The following is a 22073-nucleotide window of genomic DNA, read 5'->3' on the forward strand; positions in this document are numbered from 1 at the left end:
AATGGACAGGCAGGTCAGAGGTACATGCAGTGGCGTAACCAGAATCATGAAATGGGGGTGGGTAGAGCATAAATTAAACTAAGTTTTTTTGTATTTTCCGTATTTTTCGCATATAATAAATACATTTATTGGGGGAAAAAAATGTCAATGTGGAGGGTGGAGGGGATAAAACGCCCCCATTTAAGTGCGATGTGTAACACCATAACATTATAATTTATATTATATAAATAATACCTGCCTAACTGCTAGTACCTTCATATAACCTATATATTATAATATTATAATAACTTATATTTTATATCACCTGTAGGCCATAATCTATGTAGCTATATATTACTGTCTGTACAGGTAGGTACTACTTACCTACCTAAATGATTTTATAACGAATATAATACACAGGCACACAGAACAGCTGATTGATATGGGTAATTAATCAACGGCGTTAGGTACGAACGAGCTCACGATATACCATACAGCCGTACACGATATACCTAGGTGGTAGGCACTCATATTAATAATTGCTGGTTTATGGGTAGGTAAACTACGTGTGTGCGCAGTATTTTTTACGATATTATAGCCAACGCGAGCAGGTAAGGCTTGAATGATAATATTGGCATCGCGTTTAAAATATGTTTTGTTCAATAAAAAAATCATATAATATTGTCTAATTAAAAAATAGTACTTAGGCACACGCCACACACACGCACACACACACAATGACAATACCATGTCAACATGTACCACCGTCACACGACATACCTGCATACCGATACGGCGATACCGTACGGCGTACGACACATTATGTACACACACACACACACACGCAACACACAAGCGCGCACGCACACACACGTCGCAAACAAACACACGTTGAGTACGGATCAATTAGTGTGTGAGCGCGGGTGAGCGTGTGTGAGCGTGCGTGTGTACACCCGTTCGGGTACGTCGGTGCGTAATATTACCATGCACGTAATAGGTACCTACCCATTATAATATTTTAAGCTCGACGGTGTTTGCCTCCAAATACCGTCGAAAACCGCGCCTCCATCGATCCCGCACAGGTACTCGGTGATAAACGGGTGATAACATTAATCAAAACGTGTAAACTGTAAATACACACACGGACCTGTGTTATACACTGTTGTTATTATTATTATTATTATTATTATTATTATTATTATATCGACATAGCTACAACTCATTGCAAATTAATTTTCGAAACATCAAAACAATACCGCCGCCGCCGAATGTCGCGCGTCCTACGTCGGGCGACCACACGTCCTGCCGCATAATCGCACAATCGTCGTGTCGCGTACGACGAACCGCCGTGTGTCAGTCCGTTCTCGGTCCGCGCGAGCGTTTCTTTCGTCCGCCAATGAAATCGACATTTTTAGGCGGGCAAGCAATAATTGTAAATAATATCACTTCTTCAGTAGGCCTCCGTCTCGCGTGTCCGCCTCGACGTTGTGCGTGTCCGTTCGTGTTTTGCGCACTCGTTTTGCGATAGGTTGTCGTCCGTGCCGAACATTATGAGCTCGGATATAAGTACCAGAAATCCCCAGGAAGAATACGAGCTGATTCAGAGGATCGGCAGTGGCACGTATGGCGATGTTTATAAGGTGAGATGATATGTACCTACAGCAATGCAATTTTGTGGTGACGAGAGGAAGTTCTGCCGCTGTTTACACCAGTTGGTTTTTTATTGATTACAGGCAAAGCGAATTTCGACGTCGGGCTTGGCAGCTATCAAAGTTATCAAACTAGAAGTCGGTAAGTGAAATTTGCACCCTAGGCCGGGCGCCCACTAATGCACTGTACAGAAACTGCCACGACCCACTGCAATTGTCTGGCCGCCAGTTTCACACTGCTTTGGTGGGTGCCAAGTCTAATGTTGCTTACGTTTGACTTTTGATGTTGCAAACAGTCGATGAACATTCCGGGTCAGGTTTGGCCAAATCAGGACTTAACGTATTAGAAAATTTTGGTATAGGTTTTGTTCAATATCTGTTTGCTTCTAATCAATATCAGTCTTTAATATTTGGCAAAATAAATACCCTGTTAATTTTATTTATATTCTTAGGCGATGATTTTTCAATAATACAGCAAGAGATATTAATGATGCAAGATTGCCAACATTCCAATATTATAGAATATTATGGTAGCTATTTACGTAGAGACAAATTATGGATATGTATGGAGTATTGTTCTGGAGGATCATTGCAAGACATTTATCACAGTGAGTCATTAAATACTCACATAAATAAACAGTTACTTAGTGTGAAATTTAGTTTCTCTTTGAGTTTAACATACGTACCTACCCCTAACTTGAACAAAAATATTTCAAATATTTTATATTAATATAGGTACCTAGGTATAAATATTAATTTAGTATAAGAATCCCTCTTTCAAGTATCGTTTGCATTAGTTTTTATTTATATTCAATTTTGGTTTTAAAAAAGTTCTAAAGTAGATAGGTATTATAGTTAAATATGTGTTTCAAGTTTCACAAACCTATTGATTTTGTATATGCAAATGGAATATTTAACAAATAAATAAATACCTTTAATTTGTTATTTATAAGAAGTTTACACTATTGCATAGCCATATAGCTGTAGAGGCATACAGTCAGTTAGTTTTAATATTTGAGTGAATTTGACCCCACAAATGACCTATTTTCACATTTAAAGGTAAGAATGTTATCTAGAGCTTTTATTGATATTTACTGAAATATTAACATTTAAAATCAAATTATGAGCATTTTAAAATTGTACCATTTAATTCACTTTAAAATTATAAGCCTACGAGATGCCTTACATCAGTGGTTCCCGACCCTTTCTATTCGACGCCCCTCTTGTTAATTTTCAAAATTCTCACCCCTTTTAAATTAGAGTTTAGATGTCCTTTGTTATACTAAAAATATTATACTATATAATTAACCTTTGTACCTATCAATATTTAATTGCAAAGAGGTCAATCACTATATATTCGTAGGTACCTATTATCGTTATTGATGGGCCACTGTTCGAAAATTAATTTACTGTTTTCAATTTTACTGATTGTAAAATGGCATTAACAACAAAATTATCATAAATTCATCATCACTATTTGCCCCTGTCCAGTATCTGGTTTCTGGTTGGGAACCACTGCCTTATATTATTACTATTACATTTAAGTTTAATATGTCTGTTACAAACATAAGATGTAGTATTACTGACCAGTAATGTCATTCCTATAATAATTGTATACCTATACTTATGTTTTGTTATTAAGATGTCATTAAGAATTGTTGTATACCTATTACCTACAGTTAAATAAATATTTCTGACTATAGATATTAATTATTGAAGTAACTTACTACAAATCATATCAGTCATAGTAATGATTGAACAAAGTGAATTCACTTTAATGCTAAAACTAGGTAACAACCCAAAATTAGTTCTCTTGAACATACATTTCCTATATTGTATGTTCAAAATATAGAGCCAACATAAGTATGAATGGTGTGCTGAAAACGTTATCTACACAATTGTACTCCTGTATAGAAGAATAAATCTATAAAATAATTCCATCAGTTAGTTTCATAGTGTTCTGAATAAATATTGTTTGCAAATCTGGAAATTTAGCAATTAATAAAAAAACAAATTCTTATTACCTACACTGAATTACTTAGTAAACAACCTTTTCTGATACTTCTTGGTTGCTTTTGCTAACACATGATACATTTTTGAAAAAATAAAAAATGACTGAATTAAAGTACAACTGAGAACTTTTGATTTCTATTCTTCAAAGATAGTGTGCTCAATGTTATCTCAAAGAACTGTTATAAAAAATAATATAAATTATATTTATAATACAATAGCTGTATTGCCCTGGATCAGGAATAAATTAAGACGTACAATATGGCGCTATATAAGTGTATCTTTGTCTTTAGTATATCTCATTTCATGAGCAAATTATTGTGGGTATACTTCGCTTTGCAAACTAATTCTACCGAGATAAGCAACCGCATGTCGCGTATTGGATAGCACTTGGTAGATTTTCAATTGTGATTCAAACTGCATTTTAAATTATCCTGATTTTTAAGATCCATCTAAAATTTACATCAAATTTGATTGAGTAGTTTTAAGTTATAAACTACAAACATCATACATTCATTTTTATTTATATAGATTATATAAAAGTATCTTCTGTTTCTGTAACAAATAGCAATCCATATAAACAAAATAAAATTCCTGTGTGTTCCTATAGAAACCTATAATATAGGTGGAAAAACCAAGCTCTAAATACTCACTGAATCTCAAGGAATATATTATTGTGTGCAATATTTTATGCGAATTGGTTAAGTGGTTCTGGAGATTAGTGAGTACTAACATATGTACAATAATTTCTATATAGACACAAAAAATAAAGATAATATTTATGTATTTATAATAGATGTCATTGTAAAATCATTTCATTCCTAAGTGCGACATTAATCTAAAAATACTTTTTTGGTATAGTTAGTGTTTTTTATTGAGTAATTGTAGAATACCTAATGCTTTAGATTAAATATCTTGTTTAACATTATGAATCTTGTAATTTAGATACCATTTACTTTGGTACTATAAGAAGGATTTATGTTATCTATGAGGGTTTAGGTTACTAATTAGAATTTTAGTAGTGTATTTACACTTACTTACATAAAAAAACTTATCATTTGAATTTAAATATAATTGATTAGCAATAAAATATGATTACGAGGATGTCGATCTGCATGTCTCCGTCTTATTAACACATTAAATACAAAATATATAGGTTTAAAAGTTTCTATTGTATATTTGTATATGGTTAGCTTAAATATTAGATTGACTTATTATCAGGCATAAAAGTAAGAGTATTATCTGTGTCACAAAGTTGTAAAATATTAATACATACAAATAATTATAATTCAATTAAAAATTCAAATATTGTAAAAATCCAACAAGAGAACACAGATAGGTAACGCTCTTAAATAAAAGTTTGATGATATTTCAATTCACTCTAACATTTAACCAAATAACACAAAATGGGTTCTGCTGGACATGCATGATGGCATATTATGTAAGATGGAGATCAAAGACCACACATACTGCTACAATGATTTTGTAATACTGTAACTTTATTAAAATAAATTGCCTTTTTCACAATAATTAATGGCTTCTATGGATCATTTACAGTATTCAATACTGTACATAGAGCTTTTTGGTGTCTTTTGGACTATGAATAAACAACTGTTTATAATAAAATGTATAAATTTGTTTTATAAATTCTATATATATATTACAATATTTTACTACCTATATTATGAGAGTCTACTGTAGACAATATTTCTGTTAAAATAATAAATTATCTTAAAGGTTGATGCCAAAAATGATTAACTTTGTACTAATGTGGCCCCTAAAAGAAACCGTCACTATTTTACAATATACCAACACTGAAATAACTACCTATTTGTGTATTTTGAAGTATGGAGATAACAACTATCTTTTTGTATTCTTTATACACATGTAATTATTTTTATAGTTACTGGACCACTTACAGAACTACAAATAGCATACATGTGTAGAGAAACACTTAAAGGACTTTCATATTTACATACAGTGGGTAAAATGCATAGAGATATTAAGGTAATTATGCTAAAAAGTATTTAAATAGTTTTTAAAAGCTTTAAAATTTTCATATATATTGTTCATAGTGGGTTTTATTTATAAAGTAAACCTGTAAAATTATGATACTTTTATATTACTGTGTATAATTGTAAGAATAATATGTCTATTATTTAATATATATATATATGTATATACACGGTATGTTATGTTCAGAAGTACCACTAAATATTTCAGCTGGGTAATCTCAGATCAGAATAGGATTTTCGAGTGGTAAATAGATTACCAACAAACACATTTCGAAAAAATGTTTTCTACAGATTCAGAAAGACATTTTAAAAAAAAAATGTGTAAAAAGTTTTTTTCTAAATGCAAACATTTTATTCTCAAGATATCCTATATATTGTTAACTTAACATTTGTACATAAATAAGACACCATTTATACCTATTATGAACACTAATGCTTAATAAATAATAAAATCTAAATAAATAATTTTGTAAAGCATTTAAGTTTTTGTAAAATTAGGATTCTTTAAGAAAACTTGCTTTAAAAACAGATATTTAGCTTCATTATTTATCTAGCCAACTTATCTAATTTTATTGATTCATATATGTACTAAAAGTGTTTAAATGTTGAATGTTTCTCATAATGTGTATTCTGGTATTCTTCCACATCCCAAAAAATACCATTTTGATCTGAGATCGTCCAACTGAAATATATATAGAGATATCTCTAATCAAGAACATACTGTACAATATATTTATATACATATATATATATATATTATATAATAATAATAGATATGTAAACATAATAATCATAACCTGTACTTTGCCTCATAACCTTCGTTGTGATTTGTGACCAAAGAGCTATTATTTATTTATGTTATGTAGATACCTATAATATGAAAAATTATTGTGTTTAATTTACTATTGATTAAATGTATTATATATATTTAGGGAGCAAATATATTGCTAACTGAATATGGTGATGTAAAACTAGCAGATTTTGGAGTTTCTGCTCAAATTACCGCCACAATAAATAAACGCAAATCATTTATTGGTACTCCATATTGGATGGCACCTGAGGTTTGATTTTGTTTGTATTCTATTATTAATTATTGTGTTTTTATAACATTAAAACAAGTTTTTATTTTTTAAATCCTAAATAATATAATATAAATCAAACAATAATAACAACAGAGTAACAATACGCTTATCTAATTAATTATTTTAATTCAGTATAATGTATATATATTATACTAGCTAACCTAATCTGTCTTTGCCCAGGAAAAAATTAACAAATATAAAACACATTATATAGGTGTATCTCGGTTTTAGTGTACCTCAGATCAGATATTATAGTTTTTTTTATATTTTCGAACATTGTTCATACTTAAATAACTTTCATAATATCTCTAAAAATAATCTCAGAAATGATTTTTGAAATCGATTGAATAACCTGAGCTTATAAGCAAACAAGCATATAGAAGAATCAATTTATAAACAAACTCATATTTGTTTGAAGATATAACTAAAAATTAATTCCTTTATTTGAGGTCATAAACACGACAATTTGATGCATGCTTTTACCTCAAACTTCCGAGTAACTAGAAATCGAGTAACCTATCTTTTTTCACTTTCACCCATCAAAAGTTGTTCTTTTATTTAATTAGGCTTTTAGTAATCATTGAATTTTTTATTTGTATATATTATGCACCTAGTTCATCTCAGTTTACTCAGTATACAGGATGTATAGTTAAGATCTGATACATTCAACTGTAATTTCAATTTAAAGTTGTCAGATCTTCCTGATGCATCTTATGTATATGTATTAACATTTTTTAATGTACACTTAATTTATTTTTACATTTAATTAAAATTATATTCTAATGTAATATATTCTAATGTAATATATTCTAATATTTATACTAATTAAAAAATTTAGGTAGCAGCTGTTGAACGTAAAGGTGGCTATAACCAATTATGTGATATCTGGGCAGTTGGAATTACTTCTATAGAGTTGGCCGAATTACAACCACCAATGTTTGACTTGCATCCTATGAGAGTTTTATTTTTAATGTCTAAAAGTGGTTTTAAACCTCCGACATTAAAGGATAGAGATAAATGGTAATTTTATATTATTAAATAATTTATTCATATAAATAAATTTATGTAAATTATAATATTTAGTTTGGTATTTTATTACTTTTAGGAGTCCAACATTTCATAATTTCATAAAAATATCACTGACTAAAAATCCCAAAAAAAGACCAACAGCAGACAAGTTATTAATGGTTTGTATAACATACATTTTTTATTTAATAACTAAAAAAAAAAAATGTCACTTAATACTTCATAGTTTAGATAGATTAGTGTTGACTGTTGACTTAAAATGATATTTGATTAGGTTATTATTTATTTTTGTATTTATTTAATTGTCTTCCTTATTTGTATATTAATTGACACCTCTATTAATTTTTTAAGTGTTATTAATATTAATTGAGTACATTTTAAATAATTGGTTTTAAAAAATATTCATAATTTCTCAAGTTATGGTTTTTAAATATCAATAGAGTGATTTACAAAATATTATTGATACAGGTCATATTACCTATCTATATTGACTAGGTGCAATTTATATATTTTGTTTACTTTTTTGTGTTTTGTATAAAGAGTTATTTTGTTTTAATATCCCAGTATAATGTTGAACTATTTTATTTACAGCATTCATTTTTTTGTCAAGATATGAGTAAACGACTTGCTGTTGATCTTTTACAAAAAGCAAATAACCCTACTACTCAATCATTTGCAGAAATAGAACCTGATGATGATGTAAGTATTTTTAGATAAGACAGTTGAAGCCAGAATAGATTAGGTATTTATGTAAAATTTACTCAATATGATTGTTATGCATGTTCAGTGATGAATCTGTAAAACTTTTTTTTTTCTGGGGAAGGAGAGGGGGAGTAAATTTCAAAAATCAAACATAAATTAAATATGAATTATGCTATAAAAACTTGTTGATTGTGAGGGGTAAATGCCTCATGGTGTTGTTAAAGTAAGTTATTTAAAAATAATTAATAATTTTTTAAACGGGTATCATAATCTATGGGGCTACAAACATATTTTTTAAGTGTTGATAATCTGCGATGTATGAAAGTTTCGAATGAATAAAACACAATCATATCATTGGACATAAATTACAATTGTAATGAGGGTAATTATTAAGTAATTACTTCCTCTCAATGACAAGGTATATTTGACTCCTACTGTGTAGCATATCATAGCAGTTACCTCCTTCCCCCTTTTTATTTGTATGGTAAAATATTTATAATGAACATTTTTCTAAAAATTATATTAGGTAATCTCTGATGTTCCCCGGCGGATCGCATCCAGAGCAACTGTTGATCATAGAGGTAAGTTTTTATAAAATATTTTCTAATGTAATGTATTAATAACACTAGAATTAAATTGGTTGGTTTAATTATAATATTTTTTTTAGTATATGGAGAGGCTGGAATTGTTTTATCATTTTATTTTTTATATCATTATCATGTTATTGTATTAAAAAATGTATTCTATTATACAGTATTTAAGATAATATTTAAACTCAAGCTATGCGTTTAATGTTGAATGAAGCTATTCAATTTAGTAGCTTTTTTTATTTAGTATCTATTTTATGCATTTTAAGGCTTATTCTTATACAATTTATATTGAAAATTCATTAGATTTCTTACTGTCTCACTCCCTTTTACTGTGGTTATATCAAATTTAAACCTAAGGGCCTTAAGTGTTTTATTTTGTAATTAATGTTATATTATAGATAATCTAATCGTGCATGTGGTTATTTGGGCCAGAATTTAAATACTCTAAAACCTATCAAAAACTGCTCTAGAACTAACCAAAAATGACCTTACAACTCAATTATCCCTTAAAAATTACCCATTGTTAGGCAAGTAAGAAAAAACAAGTGTTTAACTTTCTGCATTTTTAACACTTCTTTATCTTAACTAGACTGACAATAATACAGAAACAAATTTAAACTTAGGCACTCACAATAAATAAACATTATACTCGAAAAAAATAGACCCTAATAGAATTTGTTATTATTTGTTCGAGTATTACACTAATTTACATTAACATTTCTTACAATATATTTATAATGTTCTATGCACTAAACATTAATATACCTATCTGAAAATGCAAAAAATGTAAAATAATAGTATCAACTTTGATGATTTTTTTACATGAAACAAAATACTCTTGAAATCCATTGTCCTATAGCATAAGAAAAATAATGCTCTTCAATTTTAATGTGATCTTTTTTTTAGGAAGATACTTAAAAACAAAATAATACACAATAAAATATTTTTTGTTTAAACCTATGAACTTGGTTATAATGTAGTTTATAAAATATGTTTTTACATTTTGCGATTTGTATAATGTGCATCATATAATGTGATTTGTAAAATGTATTTACTGTACATCTGTGTGTAACACATTTATATACATATTTAAACTATATTATATAATTCATTGAATTTTATTTTAATATTTGAAGGTTCAAATCTATCTGAAGCAACACATTTACCTCACAATAGTAAAAATGATTCACAGGAATCTAGAAATTTGGGAATGGTTAATATAAAAAAAAATGTACTAGCAGTGAGTTTTAAATTTTGTTCTTTATTTAAAATTTTTATTATTACAATTTATAATAATGTTTGTATTATTCTTAGCGCAATAACGACTGTGATAATTTTGGAAGATTAGACTGTATTTTGACTGAAAAGTAAGTATTAATTATTAATTTTTAAATGTAGTAAATCATTTCATTTTATTTTTAGTAGTCATTAATGCTTGATTAAACCTTTTTAATTGAAAAACGCATTAACTTGCATTTATATGTGATATTAGTTATTATTTACAATGTGTGTTTGTAATTGTTTTTTAGTAAATGTATTAAATAGTTTAAAACTTAAGGAAGACATATTATCAAATTATAACTACCACCTTAAGTTATTATTTTGTAAATATTCATATGCTTGTGCCTATTATGGACACTTTTACCTCCAAAAAGATTTTCCCATTTTCATATGTTTTATATAAAATTTTCACCAATTTAATATTTTCAAACATTTTAAACTAATTTTTTTCTTGTTTACTCATATTAAATATTTATACTCAAGAGCAGGCATCTTATTTAACAATATTATAACAAAGTCGTAATCTACAGTTTCTAACCTATACTATTCTAGTTTGTGATTATTATAGAAAATATTATTAATTTTACTGATTGGGTTTCCCTTTTTCAATCCACTTGTAACATCAAATTTACATTCAGCATCAGCAGAATATTAGTCTTGTGTTGTTTGCTTTAATATTAGACTGGATTGGTCGGACTTAAGGTTAAGAAAGGTTAAGAACATTTTCTGTATTTGCAGGTTGTTTTATTTTACAATATTTAAATTTTTATGCAAATTATCATGAGTATATTATATACAACAAAATTAAAAATACTCATATATTGCAGACAAGTTGAAATATCATAATAAAAATCTAACGTTCAAAGTACAAGCTCATTTAATTATTATTTATTACCTTCTTAATTTTAATAATTGCCAAATTCGCTCTAATATTAAGGTCATCAATATAAGATTGGTTCTACTGAACTCAAATGGGCTACTAGTCAGAGAAAGTAAACAAATAGTGCGATAATATTCTCTTTATTATTATACCTTATTCATACTCATAAATTATGATATACACATTTTATGTTACATTTTTATTTCAAATGCATAACAAACTTTAATCTATAAATTTCTTTTATCATTTTAAACTCTTGTACAATGTCATATAGTTATTTGAATTTGTTAAATCTTAAATGTCATTCACCATAATATTCTTTATTTTATACATTTATGTACAACATTTTCTTTTATTTCTTAGTTATCAATGCTACATTTTAAATTTTACAACACACCGATACTATTAAACTAACCTCAAAATGGTATTATCTTCTTCTAATTAAATGTGATTTTTTCATCAAAATATCTTCAATGTTTTGATCATAGTCTTTTTTCTAAACCATAAATTAATCACAAAGCTTACATAATCATTTAAATATATTTCTTATCATTTCTTTCACTTCATTACTAATCTATTAATTTGGTCACTTCATTTTTCATTAATTTCAAACTCTATGTATATCGTTAAAACCAGTGTTTTTTCAAATGGTTATCCTTATGTCTTAAATTATTAAATTATTAAAATTGTCATTATAGCATGTCGAGAGAACATAAAATAATATTGAATGTTTCAAAAAGTTGAAAGAGATATAAATTAAATAAAATGTCTTCTTCTGATAGTCATCAATAATTTAAAACATTTTGTCTTATGCAATTTAATGGTCTATTTTTAATTTTTAATAAATAATCTCTTGTCTGGTTTTCTAATCTTTTGAAACATTGATCTAAATATTTAGGAATTTTTTAAGATAATTCAAGTGTAAATAAATTTTATACAGTTAACCATTTAGAGAATTTGCATATCCTTATATTTATTTTTTAAACAAAACTTTACTTATATCATCTGAATTATCTACATCTTAATAAGTTTGTGTGTGTAGTGATTTAGTAAACCATAATATTTTGTTATTTGAGGAAACTGTGATTGATCTTTGCTTAACTTTTCTCTGCTGTCAAATATTTGATAAATCAATTGTTACTTTTTGTTGTTTTTACCTTCCTCAAAGTATAAATAACAATAACAATTTAAAAACTAATATAACTTTTCCTATATTATTTGCAACTCAAAAATGGTTAATAGTTTATATATCATTATCCTTGCGAAACCAAAGTTGTTTTGTCCTATTAATGTGAAATAATTTTGAGGTGTCAATGCATTTTAGTCCTAGATCTAAGCTTTTGCAAGTAATCATATACGTTTTACAAGTTATTCACCTCACTAACTTTATTTAGATTTTTCAGAATAATTATTATTTACTAATCATTGAATTTATAAAGTAAGGGTTAGTTAATTAAATTTAATACATTTAAATTATATTCCTATATAATTTGTTCAAAATTTTTGTTAACAAAAAAGGTAAAATATTTTACAACAAATATTGTATTATTGAGAGTTTCTATTAGGGCCTGTTGTACAATCTTAATATATTTGTATTTACAACAAATTCTTGAAATTGATTAGTCATTTAATTTCTACAGGAGTCTTCTGCAAAACATAGATGAAGAACTTAAACTGAGGTATGAACCCTAATAGATTTTTTTTTAACTTCGCACAATTAATATAATTGGATCAATCAATTAAGATGTATTATTATGTTATCACATTGCCAATGAAAATGATTTGGCCTTGATGTCATTGATTGTGATCTACTAAGTTTATGCTTATATCTAATTTCATTGGAAATTAATATAATGTTTATCTTAAATATTTATGTACTTATATTAAATTACAATTTTTTATAATATCTAATCAAAACTATTAAAATATAATGCTGCTTTGCTTAACTAATATTTTTGAACTACCACAGTAATACATATTATGAGCTTTTGGGCGTATTTTGCTTGATTGTTTGTTTTGGTTACTTGTCAAGGGTATCCTGTGTATAAAAGAGAATACTAATTTAAAAAATATTGTACAGCTGGCCCTTATTTATAATTATATTTTTTGGTAAAACCTAAGTAGGTAAACAACTAATTATTTTACTAATTCATATTTTTTCTTTAGGGGAGATTATAGTCATGTGTTTAATGAAGATAGGAATGGAAGTTATGAAGATTTGTAAGTATGAATATCTTATAAGAACAAATATTTTATGTAATATTAAACACTGAATACAGAATTACTTAATACATTCATTCAAAATTTTTAAAATTACACTATACTACTATACTACTTTACAACTACGATATAAATATGATATTCAATCTTTAAAGTATTTATTTTATAAGTAATCATGAGCTAAAATTGTACGTTACCTGAGAAATTGGTTATTTAATTTAAGTTGAAATCTTATGTTTTTGTTTTTTTTTGTTTTAAGAATGTACTTACTATAAACAAAAATGTTTTTTCAGATCTACTCTACCATTGTCTGACAAATGCTCCGTACCACATTCATCTAGTCAAAAATGTAATTTTCCTAATAAAGGCTGTGTGTACCAAAATTTAAGAGGTATTGAGATACAACAATTATTCATTAAATTTATAGTGAAAATATAAAATTGAATTGATTTAATATACATTGAGATTATAATATTGTTGAATTTAGTATATTTTGTTGTACAGTTTAGTATTTGCAATAATTTAAAAATTTTAATTGCATATAAAAAAGTATTCAGCTATTATTCATTTTCCTCCTATAACAGTTATCAATTCCTTATTGCCCCTGTTCAATTTTTACATTTAATACTTTTAAAAAAGTACAGTGAAACTTCCATATAAAAAAAAAATCAAAACAAATGTTTATCAATTATTGATACAAAACTCTCTGATTATTTCTTTAAAATTAAGATTAAAAATAAATTAAATATCTACGTTTAAAATAAGCTAAAAAATAATATACTTTAAATGTATACTATTATAATTAATGTTATTTCTATACAATATAAAATATGAATATTTATGCAATTAATTGAATAAAAAAACAATTAATAAGTAATGTAGATACCTATGATACTTCATTTTATGTAAGTTTCACTGTATATCTAAAATTGATTGTTATTCATTCTTTTTTTCTTTTTGAAAAATATATATTTTAATGTATGCCAACTTCAATCAGTTTTTTAATGATCAACATTGAGTTATTTAAATGAAAAAATGTGTACTTTTATTAAACTAAGAGTATAGGTGTTACATAATATAATATATGTCAATTGGTGTCTTATTCATGAATAAATATTTTCCTTTAAATATTCATAAACTAACTTAAAATAACAACTTGCCTCATGCTATTTATATTCTTACATGTTTTTGAAGGAATAGTTATTAATTTAGATTATTCTAGTGACAGAATAATATCTATTGTTGTCCATTTATTAATTCTAATTATACATCTGCACAAATTCCGATGATATAATGTGTTAATCTTAGTGTAGAATAAAAACATTATAGTTATTGTAATGTAAATAATATTACTTATTTTGAAAATAATTATTAAATTTTCTATTTAGATAGTTCTTCACCTTCTAGACGACATAGCTCTCTTGATGAAATTATTGCATTAACAACATCTAATGTTACTGTAAATGGACGTCAACGATCATTTAGCGATAGTGGAGGTAAAAGAAAATTTTTTTTTTGATTTTAATATTAAATTCAGTGGTTAAATATTATGGTTAAATAGGAGAAGGTCCTGAACCAGATTTATTAGCTGATACACCTCCAGTACCACCACGTCGAAGAGACCGTAAACAACGTAATTCTCCTCCTAAACCAATTAGTAATGGCTTACCACCCACGCCTAAAGTGCACATGGGCGCTTGTTTTTCCAAGGTATTTAATTTAAACTTGTTCATTCATTTATTTTTAATAGAAGCGTATCAGTTAGTTATGCTATTATTTAATTTAAATAACTTGTATTAAATAATTAGTACATATTGTATTTAGAGTTACATTGTTGAATTTTAAATGAAATATATTTTTTCTGAGTAACAAATTTTTGAATAATTTGTTCATCTAGGTATTTAATGGATGCCCTTTAACAATTTATTGTACGGCTAGTTGGATCCATCCTGAAACTAGAGATCAGCATGTATTTATTGGAGCCGAAGAAGGAATCTATAATCTTAATCTAAACGAACTACATGAAACTGCTATTGATCAGTTGTATAATAGACGTACAATTTGGTTGTATGTTATAAAAGATATTCTAATGTCCTTATCAGGTAAAACATTTAATAATATTGTATAGATGTAATTTATTAATTAAAATGTTGTACTAAATAAAACAGGGAAAACCACCCAGTTATTTAGGCATGATCTCTTAGCCCTTCACGGTAAACAAAGCCATAGGTTTTCACAGCATATGACCAGAATTCCTGAACGATTAATGCCTAGAAGGTTTGCACTTACCACAAAAGTGCCAGATACCAAAGGTTGTATAAAATGTTGTGTTGGACGTAACCCATACAACGGTTATAAATATTTATGTGGAGCCATGTCCAGTGGGATTTTTTTAATGCAATGGTATGATCCACTTAACAAGTTAATGTTGTTAAAGGTAAAATTAATAATTTAACTGTGCTAACATTTAGAATGTGCTCGATTTAATACAATTTTATTTTCGTTTGTAGCATTTTGAATGTAATTTACCATCACCTTTAAACGTTTTTGAAATGGTCATAACACCTGAATTAGAATATCCACTTGTTTGTGTTGGTGTGAAAAAACCAATTGGACCTATTAGAAAGTCTATGAATTTGAAATTAGAATTGATCAATGTCAATACTGGTGCATGTTGGTTTTGTTCTGGTGAAACAGATGATTCTGATAATACTGGTTAGTAACATTAGACTAATATTTGTTAATGTTCAAATTCTGTGCTAATATTTCATGCAAATAATGATTGATTCTCTAAATTACTTTATTTGATTAATATTTTTCACTAAAACATATGTGTAGCTAGTTACAATTTATTTTACCTTTTTATTGTAGGCACTGTTATTCAGAGAAGAGATATTATGGATGTTGTATGTGTTTGTCAATTGGATACAGATTCATTTTTAATATGCTACAAGAGTATGTATAATTGTATATTAACGTGAATTAATATTTTTTTTTGTTATTGAACTATACAATATTTTTGAGTACGTTAATTGTTTTTGAGAGGGAGGTAAAAAGAATGTAAAAATGAATCTTAACAAATTATTATACCCATATTCAAATCAGTAAGCAATATGGTTTCCATTACCTTAATGTATATTTTCTTGAAATACATCAAATATGCTTAACACACTAGTAAACAATACAATCTTATAATTTTCCGTGATTACGCTATTTATTATATTTTATTTATACTTATAAATACTTCAGAAAAAAATTTGTGCAATCAATGTAATTTATTTTTTGAATTATTATAGTATTAGTGACCCGCCCCGGCTCCGCACGGGTGTAATGTTGATACTAAATACTACAGAATATCTTTATATACAACATGTACAATACTGTAGTTCATTATTTTGATATATCTTGTAGATTTCAACCAGCGTTTGCAATGTAAGTGTGTTAATTTACGACAACCCATTAGACACTTTCAAGATTATCTGTGTTTCTCTGCTATATTATGTACGTTATATACGTATAAACCTTCCTTTTAAATCACTATCAATTAAAAAAAACTGAATCAAAATCTGTTGCGTAGTTTTAAAGATCTAAGCATATATAGGGACAGACATTGGAAGTGACTTTGTTTTATACTATGTAGTTATGATGATAATAATAAAAAAAATAATTGCCATAATGATTATTTGTTTTCAAATTTCAGATGTTGTAAAAATAATTAATTTACATGGGAACCTGAAGCAAGATAGAAATCAAATAAATCAGCTATATTTTGATTTTACTGTAGAGTCAATAGGTAAGTTAATTTTTTGATAAATACACACCATATTAATAAATTATATGTATTAAATATGTTCCGCTAAATTTTTGTATTTTGTGTTGACAGTTCGATTATCTGACAGCATTTTGGCATTCCATAAGAATGGTGTCCAAGGACGTAGTCTTAAAAATGGTGAAGTCACCCAAGAAATAGTTGACAAAAGTAGAACCTATCGTCTTTTGGGTTCTGATAAGTATGTGGTTCTTATTCTTAAAATTATATAATATTCTAGCTGTATTATCAGGGGATAATTTATGAAAACTAGATGGATACAATTAGATCCCAAATAATATGCCTGCAAAACTTGGTGCCAATTTGTTATAAATTATAAATATTTATATTTGTATACAACCTAACTAATAATATCTGTATTAGCTGACTTTCTATTATAATCTATATATCTTTAGCTTTAGTTGAAATATTCTCAATAGTTTTTTTTTTGTCAAAATCAGTCTAAAAGTTTTTAATAGGTTTATAGACTCAACTATACACATTTACTTTTATATATAATAACTGTTACTCAGTTTTACATTTATATAAAATAGCTTTATTGACAAATATCCTAAATTATAAAGTATAATAAAAAAACAGACAATTATATCCAATCATAATAATTATTTTATTATTTATAAGTTTATAACCAATATGCAACCATTTAAGTAAATAAAAAATTATTTGATTTGAGTTAGCCAAAATTAAATTCATGCTTGAGCCAGGGTAACTAGCAAAATATATGGTTTGAAAAAATAAGGTATAAAACCTATTAAAAAGTTTATTGATTTAACTTTTATGGAAAAGAAGAACGCCTCAGAAAATATTAGATCATTACACCAGTATATTAGCATAATGCACAGTAATTATCATTCTGTAGATATAAATTGTTTAAATTAGTGAATGTTTATTAATAATAACCCATCATAATATGTATAATGTTTTATTTTTAATTTTTAGAATTCTGATATTGGAATCGCACATGGTTTCCAAAAAAGCTGATGACGGCGCAGACTTGTACATCCTAGCTGGTCATGAAGCCAGTTATTAAAAAAAATTATTATTAAATAGACATTATGAATATTATTATTATTTTTTTTAATAATTGTAATTATACGGTATTATACGTCCACTTTACACGGAGAGACTTTACAAGTTAATTTCTGTTATGATACATTGTCAAACATATTCCACTATTATATTATTATATTAGTAATTGCTTTTAATATCTACCGACGTCCAATTATAAAATGTATATTAATCATAATTAATATAATAGTATATCAAATAATATATTATAAACATCTACACATACACTCGTACACACATACACACACTCACACAGAGACACATCTTGTCTGTATCTTTATGTTCTACTAAATAATTTTTAGGCAAATTAATTAAGTACCTACAAGGTTGTTTAACAATTACACAAAAGACTAGATTTTATTGGCGTACCTAATAATATTTCAATCAAAGTAATAAAATATTTAATAATTTTACAATAATATTTTAGAAATTTAAATATTTTAATGGAAGATTATTTATTTGTTGTTGTTGTTGTTTAAATCAAATCTAATGTTCTATTAAAAAAGTACAAAATAAAAATATCAAAATAGTTTGGATTTGTATTGTCTGAGAATAAATTTAAAAAAATCTATACAATAAATGTATTTTTTAAACAAAAGTATTTTATTATATTTGTATTACCATTAACATATATGGTATATACACTTAAAGATTTGACAAATTTTAAGTAAAATGTCAACACCTTTTATTATTGGTAAAATATATATACAATGTATTCATGCATAGGCAGAACTACAACCCATTCTAATTGTGTCCCATATTAATGGATAAAATATAAATATGTAATATATTAAAAGTACATAAACAAAAAATATTTTCGTTTAATACGTTCAAGGAAACTCACGATTCATAAATAATATTATATTATTTAATTTATATTATGCTATCGCCTTTGCCCGTCATAAATTGTCTTGATTATAATATTGGAATTACTAGGGAACTTAATTAATTAGTATACTTATATTCCTACTTTAGTATTTACTGAAATAAGTTATACCTGAGTGGTAGTTTAATCATAGTTGCAAATCACCCAAAAATATTAAGGGGGCTTAAGCACCCAAGAAATTTTAGAAAATGCTAAGCAAAAAAGAATAGATCTAGTAGTCTAGGGTATCGGATTTGGATCAGCCTCATCTATGTAAATAGAAAATGAAAATTATAAAACTATATTCTCATGTCGCCTGGAGCTGACATGTTATGCAAACTGGCCATTTCTAAGGAAAGTTGGCTTCGGCAGTTCGGTGTCATGAGAGCATGTATATGATGCTATTTATATTAAATAAACGATGCTGCATGGGGACCTAGTAATGTGTGAACGGTCCATCTCCCCTGTGACAGTGTCACAACAAAAAAAATGGTAAAAGGCGTGTTTACATTGATTTATATTTATATAAGCTATGGAACTGTTTACTGCCCTGAGCTCTTAAACGACACATCCCAGTAGGCACATCCAGTGGATATCCACTGACTATTTCAAATAACCATGTAATGTCTTATCGAACAATTATTTCAGGAAGATATCCAATATATGTAGGTATTTAAAAACCATAAAATTTATTATCCATTAATATAGGTAGGTAATTACATTTTTTTAATAAAATATTACTTTACAATTATTGGTATCTACATTTGAATATATTATTAAAACATTAAATTCACTTGTACCAATATATTAGCATTGAGTAGGTATATTATATTTTATAATTTATTAATCTTAGGTCATATACAATGGATGGAGCCATTTCCATATTGGCCATGTAAACAAATTGAAGCACATATTATGACACCGAGTCTGACATTGATGTTTGTTGTGTGCAAACCGTGAGAGTTGAGGCTAACCGTTGCATATTTAGTTGTAGATCGCTGATTGATATTAGATAATTTTCCAAGTTTTTTCAAAATAAAAAATAAATACTGTTATATATTTAAAATAAATTATACGCATAATAGTATTATGTATTTACTATTAACTGATTTGAATAATAAATATTACTATGTTATGCCAAATTAGTTTATTTCTTATTTTTATTTGTTATATTAGGTACACAATTGATAACATTGATTATCATTATATTTATTATACATAAAAAAAAATATTGGCTATTGGTTTTTGAATAGAATTAATTTTGTATATTCCAACATTTCTTCCTGTTATTGAAAGTGTATGCATTTTTCCAAAATTATGTAGTCTTAATGTTATGTAATAATCAATAAATAACCTTAATAATTGACTACAATAATTGTCAAATAGATCTTGATTTAATAAGTGATCTTTCATAGGAGGAGAATTAGAGATTGTAGAATCTTGGCTTACTTTAATCATGATTTTTACTGATAAAATTTGTTTCATATATTTTTTTTTTTAAATATCTGAGTTTATTCTTATACATTCAGTTTCTAAACACACTTTGTGAACATCTGATGACACATCAGTTTTCCTCGAGTTTTTAATTTGAGAAGTATTGAATAATTTGGTTTTGTTCTTCCACTAAACAAGAATCACACACATCACATAAATATTTTTTTCTTTGAATTTTTCAAACGATGAAACCACTAGCGAATTTTACAACATCTGTAATGTAGTCTTCCAAACTAGGTATTCGATAATCATAATCATGATCAAAATTATTAAATAATACATTATTTTCTTCTTCATTATTTAATGTATCAATTGTTACAAATAGCATCGGCATCTCTTTTTTTATTAGCTCCAACAAATAAAATACAAGATGTATCTAGTTGTACAATTTCCATATATTGATCCACTGATGTCAAGTCTCACAAGTTATCTCTTAAATTATGCTGACTTAAATAGTACAGCTTTAGGGTTGTTGTTAAAACTGCCTCTACTTTTAACAGGACTAAAAAATATCTCCACTTGATCTTGGCTCAATTTGTAGGTTAGGTTAGGTTAAAAAAATGACATTCCATCCTTTTCTACAGCTCTAAAAACATTTATTAAATTTATAAGACAAATTATTAAACTCAAAAACCTGTTTTTCTTTGACTTTTAAGTAATAACTCTCCATCAGGTGTGTTTAAGTTCTTTCATACTGTCAACCTTCAACATAACTTTTAAACTGATCAAGTAAGTCTATTACTCGATGTAAATTCTTTTCATTCACTGGAAAAGAATAGTCTCCTTTTGCTAATCTATTCCTGCAGTTACAGACATCAAAAACATCATTGAACATTTTACAAAAGTCAGCAGTCTGTTTAGCTTTAATAAGAATCAAATTTAGTCGTTCACTAAATAATAAACTAGAACTAACACTAGAACTTAACATTTGAACCGCTAATCTTAGACTGATCTTGTTTTCAAAATAATTAATATGATTTTTTTGTTAGCTGCATGTAATTCTTTAGTTTCTTGTATATTTTGTAAGTTGTATCGTTTCTATATGATGCCTTTTAATTTGTTCACCAACTGAACATAGAACAATAACTATATGAAATAGATTCATAACTTTTAACTTTTTAATCATTAAAGTATTTACATTAGGTATTATTATATTATCAAATTACTATTAGCTTCTTTTAAAATTAAGAAGGAGTATCTAATTAAAAACATTTAGTAACTTTTTGTTAAATTTCGTATTAATCGAATCACGTTTCAAATTTTCAATACTTTTTTGTGCGCTGTGGTGTAGTTTGATTGCTCAAAATGCGCTGAACAGATTTGCCGCCTACACTTAATATCATTTTCGGTAAATCCACAAGCATTTAACGATTGCATCTGTGC

At 26.8% G+C, this 22073-nt stretch overlaps 1 protein-coding gene across 2 annotated transcripts; it reads left to right on the forward strand.

Annotated features, from left to right (window-relative positions):
- The first annotated feature begins 894 nt into the window (after positions 1-894).
- On the forward strand, positions 895-18535 carry LOC111034849 (mitogen-activated protein kinase kinase kinase kinase 3). 2 transcript variants are annotated; one of them, XM_022316247.1, is made up of 23 exons: positions 895-1619; positions 1713-1770; positions 2081-2236; positions 5542-5645; positions 6586-6714; positions 7574-7755; positions 7841-7922; positions 8353-8460; positions 8990-9044; positions 10190-10293; positions 10368-10420; positions 12855-12893; positions 13381-13434; positions 13728-13825; positions 14823-14930; positions 14996-15144; positions 15332-15536; positions 15603-15871; positions 15945-16149; positions 16306-16389; positions 17135-17227; positions 17318-17444; positions 18203-18535. In XM_022316247.1, exons 1-23 carry the CDS (start codon positions 1530-1532, stop codon positions 18291-18293), a joined length of 2643 nt encoding a protein of 880 aa, XP_022171939.1. In that variant the 5' UTR covers positions 895-1529; the 3' UTR covers positions 18294-18535. The 2 variants fall into 2 exon arrangements, with proteins under 2 accessions (XP_022171939.1, XP_022171940.1); XM_022316248.1 differs by lacking the exon at positions 12855-12893 and having other exon boundaries at positions 896-1619.
- Positions 18536-22073: the final 3538 nt, after the last annotated feature.

Source organism: Myzus persicae, unplaced genomic scaffold, assembly GCF_001856785.1.
Source record: "Myzus persicae strain clone G006 unplaced genomic scaffold, MPER_G0061.0, whole genome shotgun sequence".
Taxonomy (NCBI): Eukaryota; Metazoa; Arthropoda; class Insecta; order Hemiptera; family Aphididae; genus Myzus; species Myzus persicae.